This window comes from Macadamia integrifolia, unplaced genomic scaffold (genome assembly GCF_013358625.1).
Source record: "Macadamia integrifolia cultivar HAES 741 unplaced genomic scaffold, SCU_Mint_v3 scaffold1542, whole genome shotgun sequence".
In the NCBI taxonomy this organism is placed as follows: Eukaryota; Viridiplantae; Streptophyta; class Magnoliopsida; order Proteales; family Proteaceae; genus Macadamia; species Macadamia integrifolia.
The window spans coordinates 60,998-82,177 of record NW_024868250.1 but is presented as its reverse complement, the minus strand read 5'-3'; the positions used below and the strand labels follow the sequence as shown (position 1 = coordinate 82,177).

Sequence of the window (21,180 nt, the reverse complement as noted above, 5' to 3'; positions counted from 1 at the left end):
ACTTTGTGGCTGATGGTGATTTCGATTTCGTATACTCCGGGACTATACTTGGAAATGGGTACGCTTTGTGGCAGATGGTAATTCAGGTATGGCGTAGCCCATGCTCAATTGCTTGTATGCTAGATAGGTATATAGTCATGGATTATACTTTGTGGCCAATGATGATTCCGATATTGTGTACTCTGGGATTATACATGGAAATAGATAAGCTTTGTGACTGATGGTGATTCTAGTATCGCGTAGTCCATATTAACTGTATCATTATGCAAGGCATGTAGAATATTTGTGGTTAGGTGACATTCCCTATACTACGTCCCCTTACCAACAGGGGGTAAGATAAAGATGTTGGATAACTCAGTGGTGGTATATTCGATGAACCTTTCTGGAATGTCATACCCACGGTATGATGTGATTGTTACCGAAGGCGAGAAATAGTTCGGCGTGGCCAATGGTGATTCCAGTGCCGTAACTACCAGGAGGGGATTATTAGGGGTTTGCGAGGTGAGCGATGGTTGCATTCCCAAACTGACAGGCTCCTAATCATGACTAGGCTTTGTATTGTTGGGTGACCGATGTGCAAGTTCTGGGATCAAGGATACAACCTAATGTGTCGTAGTAGCATTTACCTGACTTAGTTATATGTTAGGTGATTTAATAATCAAATGGATTGCATCATTCACATCATGGACTATGTGTTTATTTCTGTATTCATGGTATCATGAATTATTATATGTATGTGGTTGATTGTGCATGAACCCCACCCCTCACTAAGCTAGTTAGAAGCTGACTCCACATATATATTGTTTTTTAGTTGATGATGCAGGTACAGTGGTGCCATTGGGTTGTGACTCGATTTCCTCTGAACCCAAGTACGGTGTAGGTGACTGGTGGATGCCAGAATCCGAGGAGGACAATTAGGACTGTGCCTATGACAACTGTGCATATGCGGCAACTTGAGATGCATGGTTGACCTTTTTGCTATTTGATTTAATTGATTATTGGTATTCTTTTTGGGCTTATTATTTATAAGTCTAAGATGTTTGTAAAAGAATAACTTGGTTATTGATATATAGAATACCATTAGTTGGTTCCCCACTTTAAATTATGATCCGCTATGATATACTTTGATTTCACTGTAATTTATTTAGTTCGGTGTGTGAGATTGTGAATGTTAAAGTACTGCTATTAGAGATCCTAGTAGAGGTGTCAGACGGGTAAATGTACCTGTCTTACTCACATTGCTGGTATCCCTAACTATTACTGGGAGCGGGGTGTGACAAATCTCATCTAATTTTTTGATGATAGGAGAAAACATTAAAGTAATTTCTCGTAGTTTTCTCTAAGGACTAAAGATAGCGATGGACCAAGATTTGGGCATTTTGGAAGTTTGAATTGACTCAATAGGATTCCAAAAACTTCTATTGGATCCAAAATCTATTAATTGGCCTTGAATAATGTTTTATTATTTTTTGAAGTGTCTCACTTGATCAAATTGGTCAACTTTTGTTTGATGCGTTCACATGATGCGATGTTTTGATTTAAAATGCTAGCATCTATGGTGATGCATAAAAAACCTGGAAATCTAATGAAATGTCTAACTCTAAACACCTTTAATTTTATAACTTAATGATATTTGCTTCTTTATTATAAAAAAGGGAGAGGGATAGGTATGCCATCGATATCAAGTATGCTAGCAGATAGCACCAATAACATCACATGATGGAGTATCATTCAGGAAGGATATGAGGGTCATTTTAGAAAAAGAAAAGAAGGAAAGATAAACACAATGAGTGCTAGCATACTTGATATCTGCGGCTTACCCAACCTTTTTCTTATAAAAAATATCAAAATCAATTTTTTTGAATTTTGTTTTTTCTTTTCTATCCATTTCTTTTCCGCCAAACTAAGCTTTAGTTTCACTGGGGTGGGATTGTGGAAGCAAGATCCGACTGACGTGGCACAGTTCCCCGACACCAAACATAAAATCATCCTTTTCTTTTTCCCTTCGTCATTCTTTTTGTGTCATTGGGTGAGTGAGAGAGGGAGGGAGAGAAGAGAACTGTTACGGAGCTGGAAATGTCGATTCTCATTTCCAGATCTTCGATTTTTCATTCTCGCGGACTCTCATTCTCATTCTCTCATGATTCATTTAACTTCGATTCGATTCTGAATAAGAGGGGATCGCTTTCATGTGCTCCCTCGGAGTTGAGTCCCGTTCGGTAAGCTGACCTTCAACTTCTCACTTCTAAACTGTTTTATCGAGTTTCTTTCCCACGGATTTGTTGTGACATTAATTGAGGAAGTGTTCAGCCAAAAAACGAAGAGAAAAGGGAAAAAGAATATAATGATTGTTGAAGAATTGGTTTTTGTCATTAAAATTTGGAACCCGTAGTGAAAGAACTGTAGCGATGCTATTTCGAAAGATCCAAAAAAATACAACAGAACATGGTATTGTCGCAACTGAGAGAAAACACAATTCTTTTATAGAAACAATTTCCTCAAGGGTAATGTCCTGAAGTGTTTATACTTGCCTAGTGTTTCCTGAAAGTTTGAAGCAGTCATGCACCTAGAGTAGAATCATAAGATGAAAAACTATGTCCAATTTTAACTGAACTTAGTAGGTCCCTGGGTCTTCATTACTGCCCTCAGATAGTGTGGTTCTGAGTTCGACTCCTCTTACCTCCTACGGGCCACTCACACGGGTTGTTTAGTGCTTTTCACTGCTTTTAGTGAAAGTAGAATGGTTATCATTCAACACCGGAATGACCCGATTCATGCGGTTGTGGGGTCAGTATGGGCCCATGGGACTAGTCATGCCAAAGGCTTGGATACCCGTTATTAACTGAATTTAGTAGGTCCCTGAGTCTTCATTACTGCCAGAGGAGCAACAGTATTTAAACCCATAAAGTTTCTACCTACACAGCAAATGCTTCTTTTAGTTGTTTCATCTAATGTTTACATAGCTTGGATCAATATAGGTGAATGTTGTTATCGGCTAGGTTTTGTGGAGTCTGTTTCTTCTTGGCAAGAAACTTCTTTGTACTAGATGGATTGTACGAGTCAGCAATACCTCTGACTTGTTAATTATCCTCCCTGGTCTGTACTTGTGTTTCGAATTGTTAATATTTAATGATTGTACAAGTCAGCAATACCTCTGACTTGTTAATTATCCTCCATGGTCTGTACTTATGTTTCGAATTGTTAATATTTAATTCCCATGGGATGGCAATAAACAACATCTTGAAGTACCTGATATGTTCTGATTAAGCTGTCGATCTTGACTGCTATCAGCTCTGTATTTTTTTTTATTCTTAAAGGTCTTCAGTTTTTGTAAACAACCAGGTTGATCTATTTTGTTGTGGTCATAGGTCGGAGGTTTCGTTCTGTGTTGGAACTCACCTCATTCCGCATCCCAGCAAGGTAGTGCAAGCCTTGTGAACCTCTGGCGGTACCCTCTTCAGTTTTGAATGACTAGTTATATGTGTCAATGTTACCTTAGATGATGCAAGGAGTTCAATGCTTACATGTACCAAATCTCGATTTTGTGACAAGTGCAATCTCATTTTTGAATCTTGGTCTTTCTTAAGATTGACAAAGGTGGGGAAGATGCTTTCTTTGTGAGCAGCTACAATGGTGGAGTTCTTGCTATTGCTGATGGTGTTTCTGGGTAAAAACTTCAGTGTACCAGAAACATCTCCCCCTTTCCAAATCAAAATACTAGAAAGTTTTAAATGCATTTTTTTTAACAATTTGTTTTATGCTTCACTTGCAGGTGGTCCGAGCAGAATGTTGACCCTGCATTATTCTCCAAAGAGCTGATGGCTAATGCTTTGAATTTTGTTGGGGATGAGGAGGTACTGAAATAAAGCTAACAAGCATGGGCTGTCTAAAAGTATTGAAATCCCAACTTATAGCTCTGCTACTAAGATTAATGACATATTTGTCAGAGAGAGCTTTTTTGGTCAGAGAGAGCTTTTACTGTCAAGAAGTTGTGACCCCTCTAAACAGCTACTAACATCAATGACATTTCGTATTTGTCAGGTCAATGATGATCCTCAGTTACTCTTAGGGAAAGCACATGCTGCCACCTCCTCCAAGGGTTCTGCTACTGTGTATGTTATATTGTCTTTTTCAAGATATAGCAAGTCCTGTTAATTTCAAATCTATTTGAAACATTTGATTAAATATATCTCGGCCTATACTTACAAATATGCTAATCTTCTTATCTACTTGCTTTTTCATTGGGTTGAATAGAATTGTGGCCATGATGGAGAAGAACGGAATTCTGAAAATTGCCAATGTTGGGGATTGTGGACTATGGGTTCTTCGGAAAGGTGATATCCTGAAATTTTGTATTCCAATTTTGAAACTTGAAACTAATCATGGCTTTTCTTATGTTCCAGGCAAAAAGATTTTCTCAACATCTCCACAAGAACATTACTTTGACTGTCCTTACCAGTTAAGCTCTGATGTGGTTGGACAAACATACCTAGATGCAATGGTACAAAATATTTAGCATTCTTATTTATTAGTAATGAAATGTCCTTTGCTAGTTCTGCTTACCCAGTTATTAATAATGCTCTTACCTCCCCCCTTCCCTTTTTTTAATTATATGTAAAATGCCAAGTTTTCTTGCTTTAGATCAGGGTGCAACCTATACCTATGCAATTGCACAGTTAGAGCTCAGAGCACATAGGGGAAAACCATGACAATTTTTTTTTTTTTTGGATAGGTGACAATAATATTTTATCCTTCCTCGTTTGCTTAGTGAGTGCACAATTATATGATAGAACAGCTCACATTTTTTGCCATAGACTTTGTCTTGCACCAAGCCGCCATATCATGGATGAGTTACTCAATGTGAAAAATATGCATGATTTCCTACCAACCAAGTCACTTTATCTGTACCTTTTTTTTTTTGGATGAATAAATAAATTCATTACCAAGTGAGAAAATAATATACAAGGGAGAAAAAAAGGGGGGGGGGGAAAGGGGGCTTGAACCTTCAGTGGAGGCAAGCCAATCCAAAGAAAAATATAACAAAAGAGAAGCACCCTAATAAGGGCTGCTACAAGAGAACCAAGGGGATAAAGAGGGGGGGGGGGGATAAATCAGCCAGCAGACCCCAGGAAGCAATAATGTGCTTGTTCCTAGGGGAGTTAGATACACTTTATCTAGACCTTATTATGGGTTGGTTATCTGATACTGATGGTGGAGGCTCATTTGCTTCATTGTAATCTGGAAAGATACATCATCAATATAAGTTTTATCATAAATCTACATAAAACTGCATTGGATCCTTATGTTTCTCTGCACTTATCTTCTTTTGTTGGGAGACCAAAATGGATCACATTTTTTGCTGTTCTTTTCTCTACCTTGGAGACAATTACACAACTACATTTCTGCCTAGAGACAAATATTTCTGCCAAATGCCTCCTCACCAATGTAGACCTATGGATACGACTATTATTTGATCTTCATTATTTCTTAACACCCTTAGTGATTTCTAGTCACCTAGGTCAATAGGTTACAAAATTCCAAAGGAACCAGAGGAGAAGAGGAAAGGAACCAGATCTAAGTGAAATGCAGTAAAAATTCTTATCTGGCTAAAGGCTGGTAGACCAATGGATAGATTCCAAGTTACTGAGGAATCCTACTTGAGATAGGAAAGTTTCAGAACCGGAATCGTTGGCAGAATTATAGTAATCTCAGAACAGCAATAAAGAATATTCAGTGCAAGACAAAAGCAGTAACAGAAACTCAGTTGTAACAGAAGAAAATAAAACCAAAATCAGAACTTGAAAATAGAATTTAAACTGAGTTTTCTGAGATCAGAGTTGAGCTATAATTCTAAAAAGTTTCTGGAAAGATCCAATTTGTAAACCAGGAATAAACTAAGAATCAAATCCGACAATAGGATTGGAAAACAGAATTTGAAAATCAGATTCAAGTGTAGAGAAATCCAGCATTCCTACTTGAAGAAGGATTCTTGGAAACAGTGAAAAGATTGGATTTTGAAACCAATCAGTTGTAGAATCTCAGACAGAACATAAGAGAATAGAGAACAGTATGATTTCAGATCAATAACCAGATTCAAGCAATAAAGTATGCACAAGAGAAAAAAAAGAAGGAAAGTTCAGTAACTGACCTGGTTTGATGGAAGAATAAAGAAGAAGAATAGTGAGAAATGTGAAGGGGCACACTTGGTCCAACGTTAAGGTGCGAATGTTGCAACCTGGTGGTCAAGCGGTCGAAATAGCCTCTCAACATTCTCGTGCTAAAGCTAGGTAGTTCTAGCCCCCCGGACCTTGCACATACGGGAGCCTTGTGCACTAGGTATGCCCTTTTTTCGTTTTTAATAGTGAGAAATGCTATGAATCAAACTTCTCTCTTGATTGTTGACAGGAATCCCACCACCCTTCTTGGCATCCCACCAAGGGCCTGCTGCATTTCACAACAGAAATTCTGAACAACATCTAAAACCTTATCCGAACTTAATGGGGCCGGCTACATGGAGATTTCAAGCAAGGACGAGTGCAAGGATCCATGCAAAAAGATTGACGGGTTATGACTAATTATAATAAGTTCCTGCAGCCAACTTGACGCACCACTAAAAATTAGTCACAAGCTTATAACGAAATACTATAATAAGGTACCGATTGTCTATCTGACGTATCATATAGATCGGTTAAGCCAAAGCGTCCTACATGCATTACGTCCACCACCAAGATAATCCATCACCCAACCTACTTTTATGAAAGGAGGAATGAGGTAACGAATTCTTGACTACCCTGCTAAGCACAAAAGTATTATAAAAAACCGAATTCATTCATCAACAGTAAAATCGTGGGGGAGGCTTAAAAGACTTACAACTTAAATAGATTATAGTGTGGTTGAGTCATATTGACTTTAGGAAAGTTTATCAGGCAATAGATTCATATGTTAACAAAGTATATAAAGAAAAATCAAAACTTGTACAACATACATATTTTTATAATTTCATTCAAACCATTTCTATTTATAATCACTGTCTGATGAGTAATATATTGATATCCACATAGATATGGACTTTAGTGAGAGCCACACCACCACAACCACCACCACTACCAACAACAGCAACCCAGCCTAATCCCAACTACATGTGGTCGGCTACATGGACCCTTACCCTCTAATCAGTTTTTTTCAAGGTTATACTTGATGCAAGGCCTAAGTTATGCATGCCTTTCCTCACCACTTCTCCCAGAGTATTTTTACCTCCAACTATTTTAGTTCCTTTAATCTGGAATCAAATCACTCCTCTATACTGAAGTTTTTACAGGCTTTGTTGAACATGGCCATGCCACCTCAAACTACTTTCATGTAGCATATCATGTATTGGAGCTACTCCCAAATAAACTCAAATTTGTTTATTCCTTTATTGTTCCTATTTTTTTCACATATCCATCTTAATAGCCTCATCTTAGCCACACTAAGTTTATCTATATGATGCTTTTTAACTGCCTAACATTCCATACCACATATCATAGCCGAGTGTATGTCTGTCTTATTAAATTTTCTTTTTTAAGTTTTAAAGGAATACATTGATCACATGACTCTCCGAACGCACCTCTCTACTTCGTCCACCATATTTTAATTCTCTGTGAAACATTATCCTCTATATAATCCTAAATAATCACTTTGCGGAATCTCCCTCTCAACAATTTTTAACCACCTCATTATCTGTCCTAGTTGTCACGACCTGCCCAACATAGGCCCACGGGCCTAGCCCACCAAACCCATGGACTTAGGCCAATGGGCTAAGTAAGGTCCAAGTTTTAGAGTTTTCTACAAAGGTGTAGTAACTCTAGATATTTTATTTATAGAAGATATTTTAGGAGATATTTCTAGAATTCTCCACTAAGGAGGTGGGAAGCTTCTAGTTTCCTCCCCAACCATTGGATGGAGGACATTTGTAAATATCTTAACCATCCATTGTAACTTGAGGTGCCTATAAATAGGTGTTGCCTCATTTGGCAAAGGCACTCACCAAGGACCAACCAAGAGTGTTCAACCAAGCAAGTGAGTTCTCAAGCCTTGTACTTAAGAGTTCTCTAGTGCAATACAAGTTTATTCTTCTCAAACTCACTCTTGTGTTCACTTCTTTTCTTCCCAAATCCCTTAAGGAGGGTGGTTAGGCTGACTTAGTGCTAGTGGGAGTGCTAAGTGCCGGCGCGGTTGCTTAGAAAGGTCTAAGGCCGTGACAGTTGTGGTATCAGAGCTTCGGTTGCGAGGAAGCCAAGCTTGTGGGATAAGAGACAAGCGAGCTAACACTGTGGAATAGAGACCAACACCTACACAAGTAAGTAAAGACAGGGTGAAGGCAAGTCCGTCGACGTTGGCATTGCTATGGAGCCTCGATTAGCTCTAGGGGAGCAAGTATTGGTCGAGGCAAAGGGGTGCCTCGGTGTTGCAGAGCAAAGTGGGGAGGAGCTCAAAGGCCATATGGAGCTTAGGGAGGAGTTTGATGGCCAGATGGGGGAGCTCAAGGGGTCCCTACAAGGTGCTCTCAACACCATAGTAAGTAACCAAGAGGAGATGGTTGCCACCTTGAAGGCTCAAGTGTGCAAGGCGTTGGACAAGGTGAAAGCTCGTATTGGAGAAGAAGTATGGGAAGGTTGGGCTACGAGGAGGATAGCGGCGAGGGAAGCCACTACCTCCATTGACATGTCTAAAGGAGAAGCACCAAGGCACAAACGTGATAAGAGGGATCGGTTCAAGCCTAGAGACAAGTGCTTCTTATGTGATGAGCTACATTGGTTTTGGGATTGCCTCAGGAGGAAAGCTCTCAGTGCCCTATTAGAGGAAGAGGGCCAAGAGGAAGAACCACCTTGCATGGGGTCACCAATGCAGCACGGTGCCACCAGGGGCAAGACAGGGGTCGAAGCCCTTAACTCTCAAAAAGGGCTGATATGTGCAAAAGTGTGCATCAATAGGAAGCCCACACAGGTGAAGGCAGATACGGGAGCCACACACAACCTCACCTTGACGGAGGAGTCAAAGGAACTTGGACCAAGGGTGTCCAAGGTGGAAGGGTGTCCTAAGGCTATCAACTCCAAAGAATGCCCTATACATGATGTTGCTCGAGTGGTCAAGATGAACATCAGGGCGAAAGAGGGTGTTGAGCATGTGACAACTATGTGGCTCAAGGACGTTAACTCCCAGGATCATCCCATTAACTGATGCTCGAGGGGTCGAGATGAACCTTGGGACAAAAGGAGTTCTCCAACACCATCCAGGGGCTAGGTGCTTACTTGCCCTTGCACGGGAGGGCAAGACGAGGAGAATTTGGGAGCAAGATGGCTTGCTCCATGCCAAGAAGAGGAAGATGCAAACAAGAGGACGGAGACAACCAGACGACGTTGTAGGAGGCTCAAGTTATGTGACTACAACAAAAGCCCCAATAGGCATTGCTCATTTCAAGAGGGAGGCTAATTTGGTTGCTGATCCAATCATCCAAAGACACAAAGTACCTCCTTATATGGAGTATTTAGTCAAGTGGAAGGGGCGACCAGAGAACAAACGAGATGGGAGACAACTGGCAATGATAAGATGGCTCGTGAATAAAAGTACCACAAGGAGGTTGTGACGAGGGCATCACAAATTTAGGTGGGGGAGAGTGTCACGACCTGCCCAACATAGGCCCACGGGCCTAGCCCACCAAACCCATGGACTTAGGCCAATGGGCTAAGTAAGGTCCAAGTTCTAGAGTTTTCTACAAAGGTGTAGTAACTCTAGATATTTTATTTATAGAAGATATTTATAAGAGATATTTTGGGAGAGATTTCTAGAATTCTCCACTAAGGAGGTGGGAAGCTTCTAGTTTCCTCCCCAACCATTGGATGGAGGACATTTGTAAATATCTTAACCATCCATTGTAACTTGAGGTGCCTATAAATAGGTGTTGCCTCACTTGGCAAAGGCACTCACCAAGGACCAACCAAGAGTGTTCAACCAAGCAAGTGAGTTCTCAAGCTTTGTACTTAAGAGTTCTCTAGTGCAATACAAGTTTATTCTTCTCAAACTCATTCTTGTGTTCACTTCTTCTCTTCCCAAATCCCTTAAGGAGGGTGGTTAGGCTGACTTAGTGCTAGTGGGAGTGCTAAGTGCCGGCGCGGTTGCTTAGAAAGGTCTAAGGCCGTGACATAGTGCTAACTAAAGTTACACACCATATATTCCATTTTTGATCTCTTATCTCAAAAGATTTTGATTCCAAGGTTAATTTCTATTACTCCAACTTGGTGTTACTCCCTGCTTTTATGTCTTCCAACAAAACAATATCATTAACAAAAAGCATACACCAAGGAACCTATTCTTGAATATCTCTAATTAGATCCTCCAAACAAATAAAGGCTTAAAGTTGATCCTTAATGTAATTCAATTGTAATTGAGAATTCACTACCTTGATCCCCCACAGTTCTTACACTTGTCACCATACTATTATACATATTTTTAACTATGTCCACATATATACTTGAAACACTTCACTGTCTCTAAATCTTTACATAAGTCTCCTAAGTAAGTAAATAGCTCATGGATCTTCTTGGCATAAAGCAAAATTGGTTCTCCATAATAGTAGTTTATTGTTTTAGGTGAGTTTCAATGACTTTCTTCCATAATTTCATTGTATAAATCATTAGCTTAATACCTCTATAGTTATTGTTGCTTTAAATATCACCTTGATTTTTATAAATCGGAACCACAATGCTTTTCCATTAATCTGGCCTTTTCCTCGAGCTCATAACCTTATTAAATAGCTTGGTGAGCTAAATAAACCACAGATTTCTGAGCTCTTCCTCACTTTTATTGGGATCCCATCTAGACCTGGGGCATTACCTAATTTCATCCTCAAAGATTTTCTTACTTCAGGAACTTTAATTTTTGTATATATCTGTTGAGTCCCGGCTGACATTGAGAGGTGGGGTGAATCAGTGTATCAAATTCTATTCTTTTTCTAGCCGTACATGCTGACAAGGCAATCACTATTGGCACGGTAACTGTCTAACTGATGCACACACAATCGTGCACACACCTAACCTCTTTTCATATACACTTCCAGGTGTGCACACTCATCTTGCAACCCTTAAGCACTTCCAAAATAGTACATATAATATAAAGAGACACCGTAATACATATTTTTAAGGTTCGGCAATAAGCCTACATCCCCGAAGGAGTGCTTGTAAAGGTTTCTTACGTACTCAATACGCTTCTTTAACTGCAATGTAGTTAGGAGCACTTACACCCTGATTTTTCCTAGCGTAGAACTGAGAGGGCACTTGTAGTGCTAATTACAAGAGATAACATTAGTTATCATGTTTACGTAGCATATAACTAAGAATTTGTACCCATGACAAGTTTTAGGCAGCAGTAGTTACCAAGGAACACCGGTCCCTGTGTTCAGATACAATTGAACACCCAATACATCATCAAATGGGCTTATATTTAATGCCCTACAATGAACCACATCCAGTCTAGGGTGTTAACCATAAACACACCCTAAGACTAGCATACAATGGATAGAAAAAGAAAATGAAATAAGCAAAAGTGTGGAGATGCCCACAACCATGCTCTGTCTCTGTTTCTAGTATCTGGAGAAGCTCGTACAGGCAGTAGAGCTTCACTGGAGATAACCATGGCAGTGGGAGGATCTCCTTCTTCTTCCCTCTTCTTTTCTTTTATTTTCCTTACTTTCTTGCACTTACCTTGCAAGCCTTCAATGACCCACCATTACCACATAACAGCTAACCCTTCAAATTCTTTAGTGGAGCTTGAGTAACCTAAGGTAGTTGGAAGCAATCAAAGCAAGCACATACCCTTCTTCTTCAATACACAAAGGGGACCACAAGAACCTCTCTTTTCCTTTCTCTTTTATCTTCTCTTTAATGGGAAAAGTTATATTCACACCAACTCCCTTGAGCTTCCATTAATGGAGCTTTTAAGACACCTCACTTGAAGTTAATAGACTTCATTTGATGCATTCATGGAAAGGGGAAAACTTCTCTCTAGATTTTCCTTTCCTTCTCTTCTCTTCTTCCTTCTTCCTTCTCATTCTTTATTTTCTTTTTCTTCCTTAAAAAATCCTCAACAATGGCACACACCTCCACTTAAACCCAAACAGTAGGTACCTTAAGTGGAATGGTGTTTTGAAAGCTTAAATTTACCATTCACATTATTCTCCTTCTTCCTTAGCTCTTCACTTTGGTTTCTTGGTCTAGGAAGGCAGTACTCACCAAGCTAAAGACATTGCGACTTGAATTAGATAAATCGGACGTAAATGAGGAAGGTAATGCATTTTCAAAATGGGCCAATAATATACCTCAAAATGGAATCTTAGGGGTTTCTTTGGTGCACCTACGCAACATGGAATCACAAGGTGTAGATGTGTTGTCAAATCGGTTCTTGAGAGGCGGGCTCGATCTGAGCCTTTGGATCGCATGGAATCCGGAGTGATGGATTGAAATCTAAGGACCATGAGGTCTATAGGGTCCATGGTGGCATAGCCATGGGCCGTTGGATCAAAATCTTAAAAAATGTGGGTTAACTATTGATTGCACAATCTGTAAGGGTCTCAGCGCAAAGCGTGCTTGGTAAAGACGCGTGGTGTTGACCGATTCAGACAACACTAGTCGACATTTCTACTTCTCATTGGTTTAGGCATGCAGAGTGATGGATAGCCGTCCGATCAAAGTGTTTTAGTGGGAAATAATTTAGGTCTTTGGATTTGAATTAGTTTGTCAAACGAGCATGCGACCAACGTGAGCTTGACTTTGGGAATCTCCAGGTCGTGCTTGATGCATATGCAAAACATGCGAGCTCGGATGTTATTATATAACACAATGCGTGGCCGCTTTATACACATGACCAACCAGTTGGAGCGCACAAGAATCTACTCAGCCATTGTCACTGCAAAGATGCTTGCATCGTGGATCTGGAATGAGAGACGTCATCTCTTATGAAATGTCAATTTGGAATCCATTTGATTTCATAAAATAACACAAAGTACCTCGCGTTATATAAACCCTTCCAAAAAACTCCCCAAACTATATGGATTCAATCTAAAGCGCCTGTTAGGATTTAACCGAACTTCTGACAATTTCAAAATAAGCCCATGTGACTTTAGTAATTATTGATCGACCCCTATAGACCAAAATGAACACCGAGAGCTTCTCAAATGTGGTTTTTGTTAATTTATGGACTGGCTGCACGAGAATCATCGTATCTTCTTCATACAACCTCGGATCGCTCTGAAACAAGCTGTGTTGTGTTCATGACTCAGAGAACTACAATCCTCCAGAACAACACAACTTTAGACTCAGCTATATAAAATGACCAAAATGCCTCTGAACCTTGAACTAGCCATAATTCTCCTATTCGACATTGGATTGAGATGATTCTGGATGCGTTGGAAAGAGTGCAACACTCTACAACTTTCTAGGAGGGACCAATTGCCAAAAAATTCATTTTGAATGACCAAAATGCCCCCGAACATAAATAGGCCAAAATTGTCAAGACCTAACATGGAAATGGGTAACAAACACCACTGCCGCACCCATTTTGCTCATGCAACGTCTAATACACCACTCGTCATTGCCACGCCATATGAGTGATCGCATGCTACCATGTCATCACCTCTGATGACCTCATCAGTCATCACTAACAGGTGGCCAAGGTTTCCTACAAGGAGAACCAATATGCAACAATATCTACGGCATGTGGTGTCTTAATGGGTAATGCAGCCTTCCAAGACACTATTACTCGAAATGTCTTCATTTAGTAGGCTGTAGAAATAAACTTTTCATCTTTCCTTAATGTTCTCATCTCTTATTAGTATTTTACCATTTTTACTTTTATACATTTGATATGGTTGAAATCTATACTCTTCCTTTTCCTCATCCTTGGGTTATTGCCTAATTGGTTGATAATCAACCTTTCAATGAAGAAAAAAGATTTGTTTTTCTTTCCTTCTTTAGTTGCAATCTACATTTACTATTTACTTTACTACTTTTTTTCTTTATTTACAGTTTGCATTTACTATTTAGTAATATTGGCTCAAGGAAATTCAATCATCCAATAGTGATGCATATTAATTACCAAAATAAGCTTGTTTTATTAGGAATAAGCCTAGGGTTGGGTTCTATACATGTTAGGCCTTTGATCCCATGTGTTTTGAGTGTAATAGACTACTTTTATGGGTCTAAAAGGGGGGCTTTAAGATTGAGTACGGGATTGCTAGTTAGTTTCCATTTTCATTAGTTTCCTTTTTAATTGCGCTTGATTTGAGTTATATTTGTTTCCTTAGGAGTCAAGTTATTAATTGAATAAAGTCATTAGTAGTTAGTTTCCTTTTTCAACTAGTTTCTAATTTCAGTTTTTAGTAACTATTGTATTAGGAGAATATTTGGTTTTCTTTTTGAGGAACCTTCTATTTTGTAATTCCCTCTCCCCATTAACATTATAAATAAGGAAGAGGAGGCTCCTAAAAGCCTAGAACGATTTATGAATGAAAAAAAAAAGAAGCTTGTTGCTATGTCTCTGCTGAGATTGCTGTGTGTTTGATCACAGTGGAAGGGAGTGGTGTTTGATCCATTCGACTCCTTGCGGTGGGAAGCTCGGGAGGATCTACTACAAGTGTTTTCTTCTTCTTTCTCCCTCAAGTATCCAAGGTACTACAGATCTGTCAAAGCTCTACAGGTATTAGAATCAATCACTCTCAATTCTGTCCTGTAGCGAAATCAACCCAGATTTCAGATCTGTTCTGTTCTATTCTGATTTCTATGATTTACCATGGTTTTGTTCATGTTGGGTGGACTGTTAGAGACTTGTGTCAAACCCTATTAAGCCTGACTCATCGATAGCTTGCTGGTTCATCCAATCTGGTCCTTCAATTCTGATCTATTGTGCTGCTATTTAGGTTATTCATGGTTGTTCTTTGATTAAAAGTTCCTGCAGTTGAGACTTGGTTAGACTCCCTACCCTAGTCCACATTAAGTGGTATCAGAGCATGGCTGAGAACAACACCCCCACCCTAGCTTCTATTATGGAATTGATACATAATATGAGAGCTGAACTAAAGGCTGAACAGCAGCTCTTAGCAAAAATGTGTTGGCTATGGAGACTCAACAACCTACACATGGTACTCATGTACCACCTAAAGTGGAAGCCCCTATGAACTCAGTTTCTTAGTTGGCTAACATGAGACCTAACCTTAATTTGAGAGGACCACAGAGGATTCATGTAGTGCAACCTACTTTTGAAGAATATGTAAGGGGTTACTTTGAGACTGAATGCTCCACATATCAGAGGTACTCTGGAGATTCACAGAAAGTCAAGCTCGATCTGAAGGAGTTTGATGGGAGACATGACCCCTAATTGTTCTATGATTGGGTAGCTACTCTGGTTGATTATTTTGATTACTATGACCTGCCTGAGGAACGGAAGATGAAACTAGCTCGTGAGTGGTGGAGAACCTATGAGTATGAACTGGAGGACCGTGGTAGAGAACCTACTACATGGGAAGAGATGAAGCAAGAATTATCTGATAAGTACTTGCCACGTAATTTCAGAGTTCGTATACATGACCAGCTGAACTCTCTTCGTCAAGGAAATATGACTGTGGTGGAGTATATGAATAAGTTTGATGCACTTTATCCTTGCACAGGCATTAGGAAGAATGAGAAGCAATTACTTTCTCAGTTTTGACTAGGATTACGAGCTGAAATTAATAGGGGAATTGGTGTTGCTGATGTGTATACAATGAGAGATTGCTTTGACAAGGCTCTTCGAGCAGAGGAACTTATGGCACAACCAGGTAGAAGGTTTAGTTACCAAGCTAGGGAGGTTAAGAAGAATTTTCCAGCCACTAAACCTAACACTTCAACACCCCCAAGAACCACAACTCCTCTATGTGAAGTGAAGATACCTCTATTAAAACCAAAAGAACTTGAAGTCAAGGTTCACATTGAAGAGATAGTTCTTGAAGCTTCAAGGATAAAAGGTCAAGAGATAGAAGATTCAATTGAAGAGTTCTACGTTAAAGAGAGCATAGTAGACAAGATTGAAACCATGGTAGAAGACTCCACTGAAGGATTCTACATTGAAGAGAGCATAGTAGACAAGACTAAAGATGTGGAAGATGAAGTAGTAATTGAAAGAACTCCACAACAAGTCTTTGAGATTCATAATGAGAATGACGAGTTTGTTCCTCCAATCCTTGATGAGAAGGTTACCAACGTTGATGACTCTATGCATACAACATTCACAATTGGTATCGATTCAAAGGTCGAACGTACAGAGTTTGTTATGCCATTATGGTTCTTCGAAGAGAAAGCTCCACGCCTTGAAGACTACATTTCACAAGTTTACAAGCAATCAGAATTTTGTTTGGGAATGGTCAAAGCTACTACTCACATGTTGTTTCCCCCTCATCGCTGCAAAATTCGGGGACAAATTTTTTCAAGATGGGGAGAGTTGATACAGATTAATTACCAAAATAGGCTTGTTTTATTAGAAATAAGCCTAGGGTTGGGTTCTATACATGTTAGGCCTTTGATTCTATGTGTTTTGAGTGTAATAGACCACTTTTATGGGTCTAAAAGGGGGGCTCTAAGATTGAGTACGGGATTACTAGTTAGTTTCCATTTTCATTTGTTTCCTTTTTAATTGGGCTTGATTTGAGTTATATTTGTTTCCTTAGGAGTCAAGTTATTTATTGAATCAAGTCATTAGTAGTTAGTTTCCTTTTTCAACTAGTTTATAATTTCAATTTTTAGTAACTATTGTATTAGGAGAATATTTGGTTTCATTTTTGAAGAACTTTCTATTTTGTAATTCCCTCCCCCCATTAACATTATAAATAAAGAAGAGGAGGCTCCTAAAAGCCTAGAACGATTTATGAATGAAAAAAAAAGAAGCTTGCTGCTATGTCTCTGCTGAGACTGCTCTGTGTTTGATCACAGTGGAAGGGAGTGGTGTTTGATCCATTCGACTCTTTGCGGTGGGAAGCCTAGGAGGATCTACTACAAGTGTTTTCTTCTTCTTCCTCCCTCAAGTATCCAAGGTACTACAGATCTGTCCAAGCTCTACAGGTATTAGAATCAATCACTCTCAATTCTGTCCTGTAGCGAAATCAACCCAGATTTCAGATCTGTTCTATTCTGATTTCTATGATTTACCATGGTTTTGTTCATGTTGGGTGGACTGTTAGAGACTTGTGTCAAACCCTATTAAGCCTGACTCATCAGATTACTAATTTGATCTGAGAATACCTAACCACTGACATCAATAGCTTGCTGGTTCATCCAATTTGGTCCTTCAATTCTGATCTATTGTGCTGCTATTTAGGCTATTTATGGTTGTTCTTTGCTTAAAAGTTCCTGCAGTTGAGACTTGGTTAGACTCCTTACCCTAGTCTACATTAAATAGATTCATAACTTGACAGTATTAAACGAAAAACCAAAATAGACCAGGAATTTGTACCTCACAACTGTATAGGATACTTTCTAATCAGACTTGGTGATGCAGTACCAAGAGTCTACACCAGGAGGTACAAGAGGGTCGACCCAAGTGGCTGAATGGGTCGACCAGATCTGGTCCAAGATAGCCCACGATTTGGGGCTACTGATGGGATTGATAATTACTTAATTAGTTCTGATCTAGTTTCTATTTTTCAGTCCTAAATTAGTTTCTAATTCCTGTCTTAAGTTAGTTTTTAATTTCATTAGATTTTACTTTCCAGTTTTAGTAACTACATGTTAGTAGTTTAGAAAGTCAATATTTAGAAGCTTTTAAGTTTCTACTTTGTAAGCAATACCTCATCATTATTATAAATAAAGAGGAGGGCACACTACAGCCCACTATTTATGTTGAACAAAAAAAAAAACTCTCGTTGCTGCTGCCGCTAGCTACTATGGCTGCTCATTGTGTTTGATCAAGGCCTAGGGATTGGTGTATGATCCAATCAACACTCTGTGGAGAGAATTCCGAGTGGGTTGTTATTGTTTCTGGTTTTCTTTATTGGGTTCTCTTTCTCCAGCAGAGCAGGTAAGTAACTAAACCTTCTGCATAATTTTTCTGGGTTTTGAATCTCTGTTTTCTATTCTGTCGACCCCATTTTGTTTTGGAGTTCTTGCCACCCAATGGCCTTGTAATTTTGGTTGATTGTTAGGATCCTTCAGAAGAGGACTCGACCCAAGTTTGGTGCTGATCAGACCATGGGTTTGTTTGTTTCTGAGTTTTCTTCACTGCTGGCTGATGGTGTTTTCTGCCCAGAAATTGTTGTTTGATTTGTGTTACTGCTACTGTTGATTGCTGCTTTGATTTCCTGAGGGATTGGACCTTCTATTTAGTAAACTGAATTGTTCTCTGCTTCTTATTATTCTGCTGTTGAATCTTCCTGAAGTGGTTAGAGTTGACTGTGGGGTGTCTTAACCTGCAGTCCAGATTTGCATTCTGGTTTTCAAGGACTGTTGACTGATTAGTTTGGACTGTTGTTGCTGTTTACTATTGGGTGGTTATTGGTTGTTCTTTGGTTTAACTTTCCTGCAGTTTTGGGTCTAGTCTGGCTTGTCAAACCTAGTCCTACATTACCTGGACTCTCGATAGTAGACTTCTAACTTGGAATTAATATGAAGATTCCAATCTTTACAAGGAAATAAATAAGCAATAAAATAATAAAAGACGACAACAACAAACTCAACCTTATCCCAACTGCAAGCTAGTGAAAGCTTGAACTGCAAGGGATGAGAGATGAGGAAGGAAGAGATGCAAGGATGAGAGATGAGAGTAAGAGGAAAGAGTGGGATAATCTCAGTTAAACCCCACGACCTGGTTCTTTAGGTGAACCAGAACTGAACTCCAAGCCAGTGAAAGCTGGCCCAAAGTTGTCAAAACCAGACGCAAGCTATGGTACTGGTTTGGTCTTCGTTCTCTTGTGTTGGTACTTCAAGGAGTACTCTGATCTGCATCATGTTTCCATACGAGACTACTTCCGAGGTTCTAATTTGAATCGAGTATTGCATAATGCCCATTTCATAATTTTTATGAGCAGTGACTGTCCTGTTTAGTGTTGTCATGAATGCTGGCAAAATTTCCTCTGTACTCTTTTTTTGATGAAAATATTGTACCATCTTCCTGACATAGGTTTGCACTTTGGAATTGATTGAGGGAGACACAATAGTTATGGGCTCAGATGGGCTGTTTGATAATGTTTTCGACAATGAAATCATTTCAACAATCTTGAGATTCAGTGATGTAGTAGAAGCTGGTAGTGTTTCCTCACTCATTCTTCCTTCCAGTATTAGTCAAGGGTATTTTATTTCCCTGTTATACTGATATGGTTTCAACCTCAACCATAGCAAAGGCATTGGCTTATCTTGCGAGCAATCATTCGAGGGATCCCAGTTTTGATTCACCCTACTCATTGGAGGCCAGAAACAGAGTATGTCACTCAAACAATCCATTTCCAGCATCCACATTTTCTTTCAGGGCAAACACCATGTCACTGGCACCCTTTTATTTGGTATAAAGTTAAGGCTTACAGATGAGCATTCCTTCACAGGGGTATGATGTACCATGGTGGAAGAAAATTCTCGGAAGGAAGCTAACAGGCATGACTCCTAGTAAAGCTCTTTTTAGGGTTGTACTTGTGTCTTTTCCCAGGGACCATTGCTCAGAGCAATGGAAAAAGGTTCAGGCTGCCAGGGTAAATGCCCAGGGTCCGAATCTTGAGGGTGGCAGACTGATTCAACTCACTCTTTCCTGGACGTCACACTGAGTAATGGCCTTTTTACTTTCCTGATGTCAAGACCTAAGGACTTTTTTTTTTTCTTTTTCTGGCAGGTGGAAAACTGGATGACATAACGGTCATTGTGGGTCAAGTTACAAGCTCATGAAACGTTTGTTGTTCTTAACAAGTCGCAACAGATAGCAATCTGCTAAAAATATTTCATAGAATCCATGATAGGTGTGCAAGTGCTAATTGTTCATTGTTCACGATACCATTTGTTTTTATAAGGTTATCATGCAGAAGGGGTTCTTAATGTTTTTATTTTTTTGGTGCCAAGGTGGGCACCACCACAATGGTGGCCCGGATGGGGATTGGACGCCCATTGGGGCCCTAGGGAGAGGGAGCAAGAAAGGGGGCACTTCAGCTGGGCACCCAAGTGTGTAACTTTCAGGTTCAGGGAAACATTGAGGTGGTCTCCCATCCCCATCCCCAACCCTATCACCCAAGCAAAAAGCCTAGGGATAAAAGGGGCTGAAGAAAAGAAATTATAGAGTACCACGTCACGAGGATCTTACTGCTGCAAGGTCTGGAAGGGACAGATTTTACATAGCCTTACCCTTTATTTTGCATTTTCAAATTTCAAACCTGTGATTAACATGGTGCAAGAAGAATTAAATGTAGGGAGATGGTACTTGGCACTCAGGAGTCAGGATCCCAAGAACCAATCAGTGCTGTTGACTTATCTGCCAAGCCCAATGGATGCTCTTGCTGGCAGTCAAATTTTGTGGACAAGTTGTCCACCTCGTCTTCTTATAAAATTCAACTCCTTTACCCAGGTGTCATAAAAAGGATTACACTGTTCAATAGATTAATAACTACTGTTTTTTGGTGGGTGGTGGTGCAAGGGGAAGCATATCAGTGAAATCAGCTTGATCCCAAAGAACCAGGATCAAGTACAACCGAGCTAGGACGGAACCCAAAAATTTAGTCAAACTGGGAAGCAAAGCTCTTCATGGCAAAGAGTACAATCTAAATCTCTGCATAAGCAACTTTCCATGTCCATCTATTCGAGAAATATGAAAGGGTCTCACACACAAGCAAGGAAGAAGTGGAGCGTGACTCGAAGCCAAAGATGACTTATTTGCGGTCATCGAAAACTGTAAAAAGGAACAAGATTAGGGTTAGCTTGTGGGATGATGAACACACAACAAAAAGGATGTTGATTGCTTGTGGATGCAAACCCTATGCATTGACCGTTGTTTAGAATCGGGACAAGTCTTATAATGGGGTTCTATCAACTAAAGCTGCTCAAATCCTCTTTTATAAAATAAGGTAGACCCAAGCATGTGATAGGTTGAGTTTCACCTCGTACAAATATCGGCATGCAAACCCTTATTATTTACTATTCCCACTTGCTCACA

At 39.6% G+C, this 21,180-nt stretch overlaps 1 protein-coding gene across 6 annotated transcripts; it reads left to right on the top strand.

The window, feature by feature from the left end:
• Nucleotides 1-1,951: 1,951 nt before the first annotated feature.
• Nucleotides 1,952-20,072, top strand: LOC122064135 (probable protein phosphatase 2C 26). Of its 6 annotated transcripts, none has more exons than XR_006135599.1 (12): nucleotides 1,954-2,219; nucleotides 3,369-3,420; nucleotides 3,588-3,667; nucleotides 3,773-3,854; nucleotides 4,042-4,112; nucleotides 4,255-4,334; nucleotides 4,404-4,501; nucleotides 14,599-14,727; nucleotides 19,174-19,297; nucleotides 19,394-19,471; nucleotides 19,592-19,640; nucleotides 19,873-20,072. XR_006135599.1 is itself a non-coding variant. In XM_042627843.1 (12 exons), exons 1-12 carry the CDS (start codon nucleotides 2,077-2,079, stop codon nucleotides 19,923-19,925), a joined length of 1,044 nt encoding a protein of 347 aa, XP_042483777.1. In that variant the 5' UTR covers nucleotides 1,960-2,076; the 3' UTR covers nucleotides 19,926-20,072. The 6 variants fall into 6 exon arrangements, 2 of the variants coding, with proteins under 2 accessions (XP_042483777.1, XP_042483778.1); XM_042627843.1 differs by having other exon boundaries at nucleotides 1,960-2,219; nucleotides 19,389-19,471; XR_006135601.1 differs by lacking the exons at nucleotides 19,592-19,640; nucleotides 19,873-20,072 and adding an exon at nucleotides 16,992-17,120 and having other exon boundaries at nucleotides 1,952-2,219; nucleotides 14,599-14,699.
• The last annotated feature ends 1,108 nt before the right edge of the window (nucleotides 20,073-21,180 follow it).

What these genes read in the sequence shown, in the direction of transcription:
- LOC122064135 (XM_042627843.1), top strand. Translation starts at nt 2,077, where the DNA reads ATGTCGATTCTCATTTCCAGATCTTCGATTTTTCATTCTCGCGGACTC. An exon ending in TCGGAGTTGAGTCCCGTTCG is followed by an intron (nt 2,220 to 3,368) that starts GTAAGCTGACCT and finishes TTGTGGTCATAG; the next exon opens with GTCGGAGGTTTCGTTCTGTG. An exon ending in ATTGCTGATGGTGTTTCTGG is followed by an intron (nt 3,668 to 3,772) that starts GTAAAAACTTCA and finishes CTTCACTTGCAG; the next exon opens with GTGGTCCGAGCAGAATGTTG.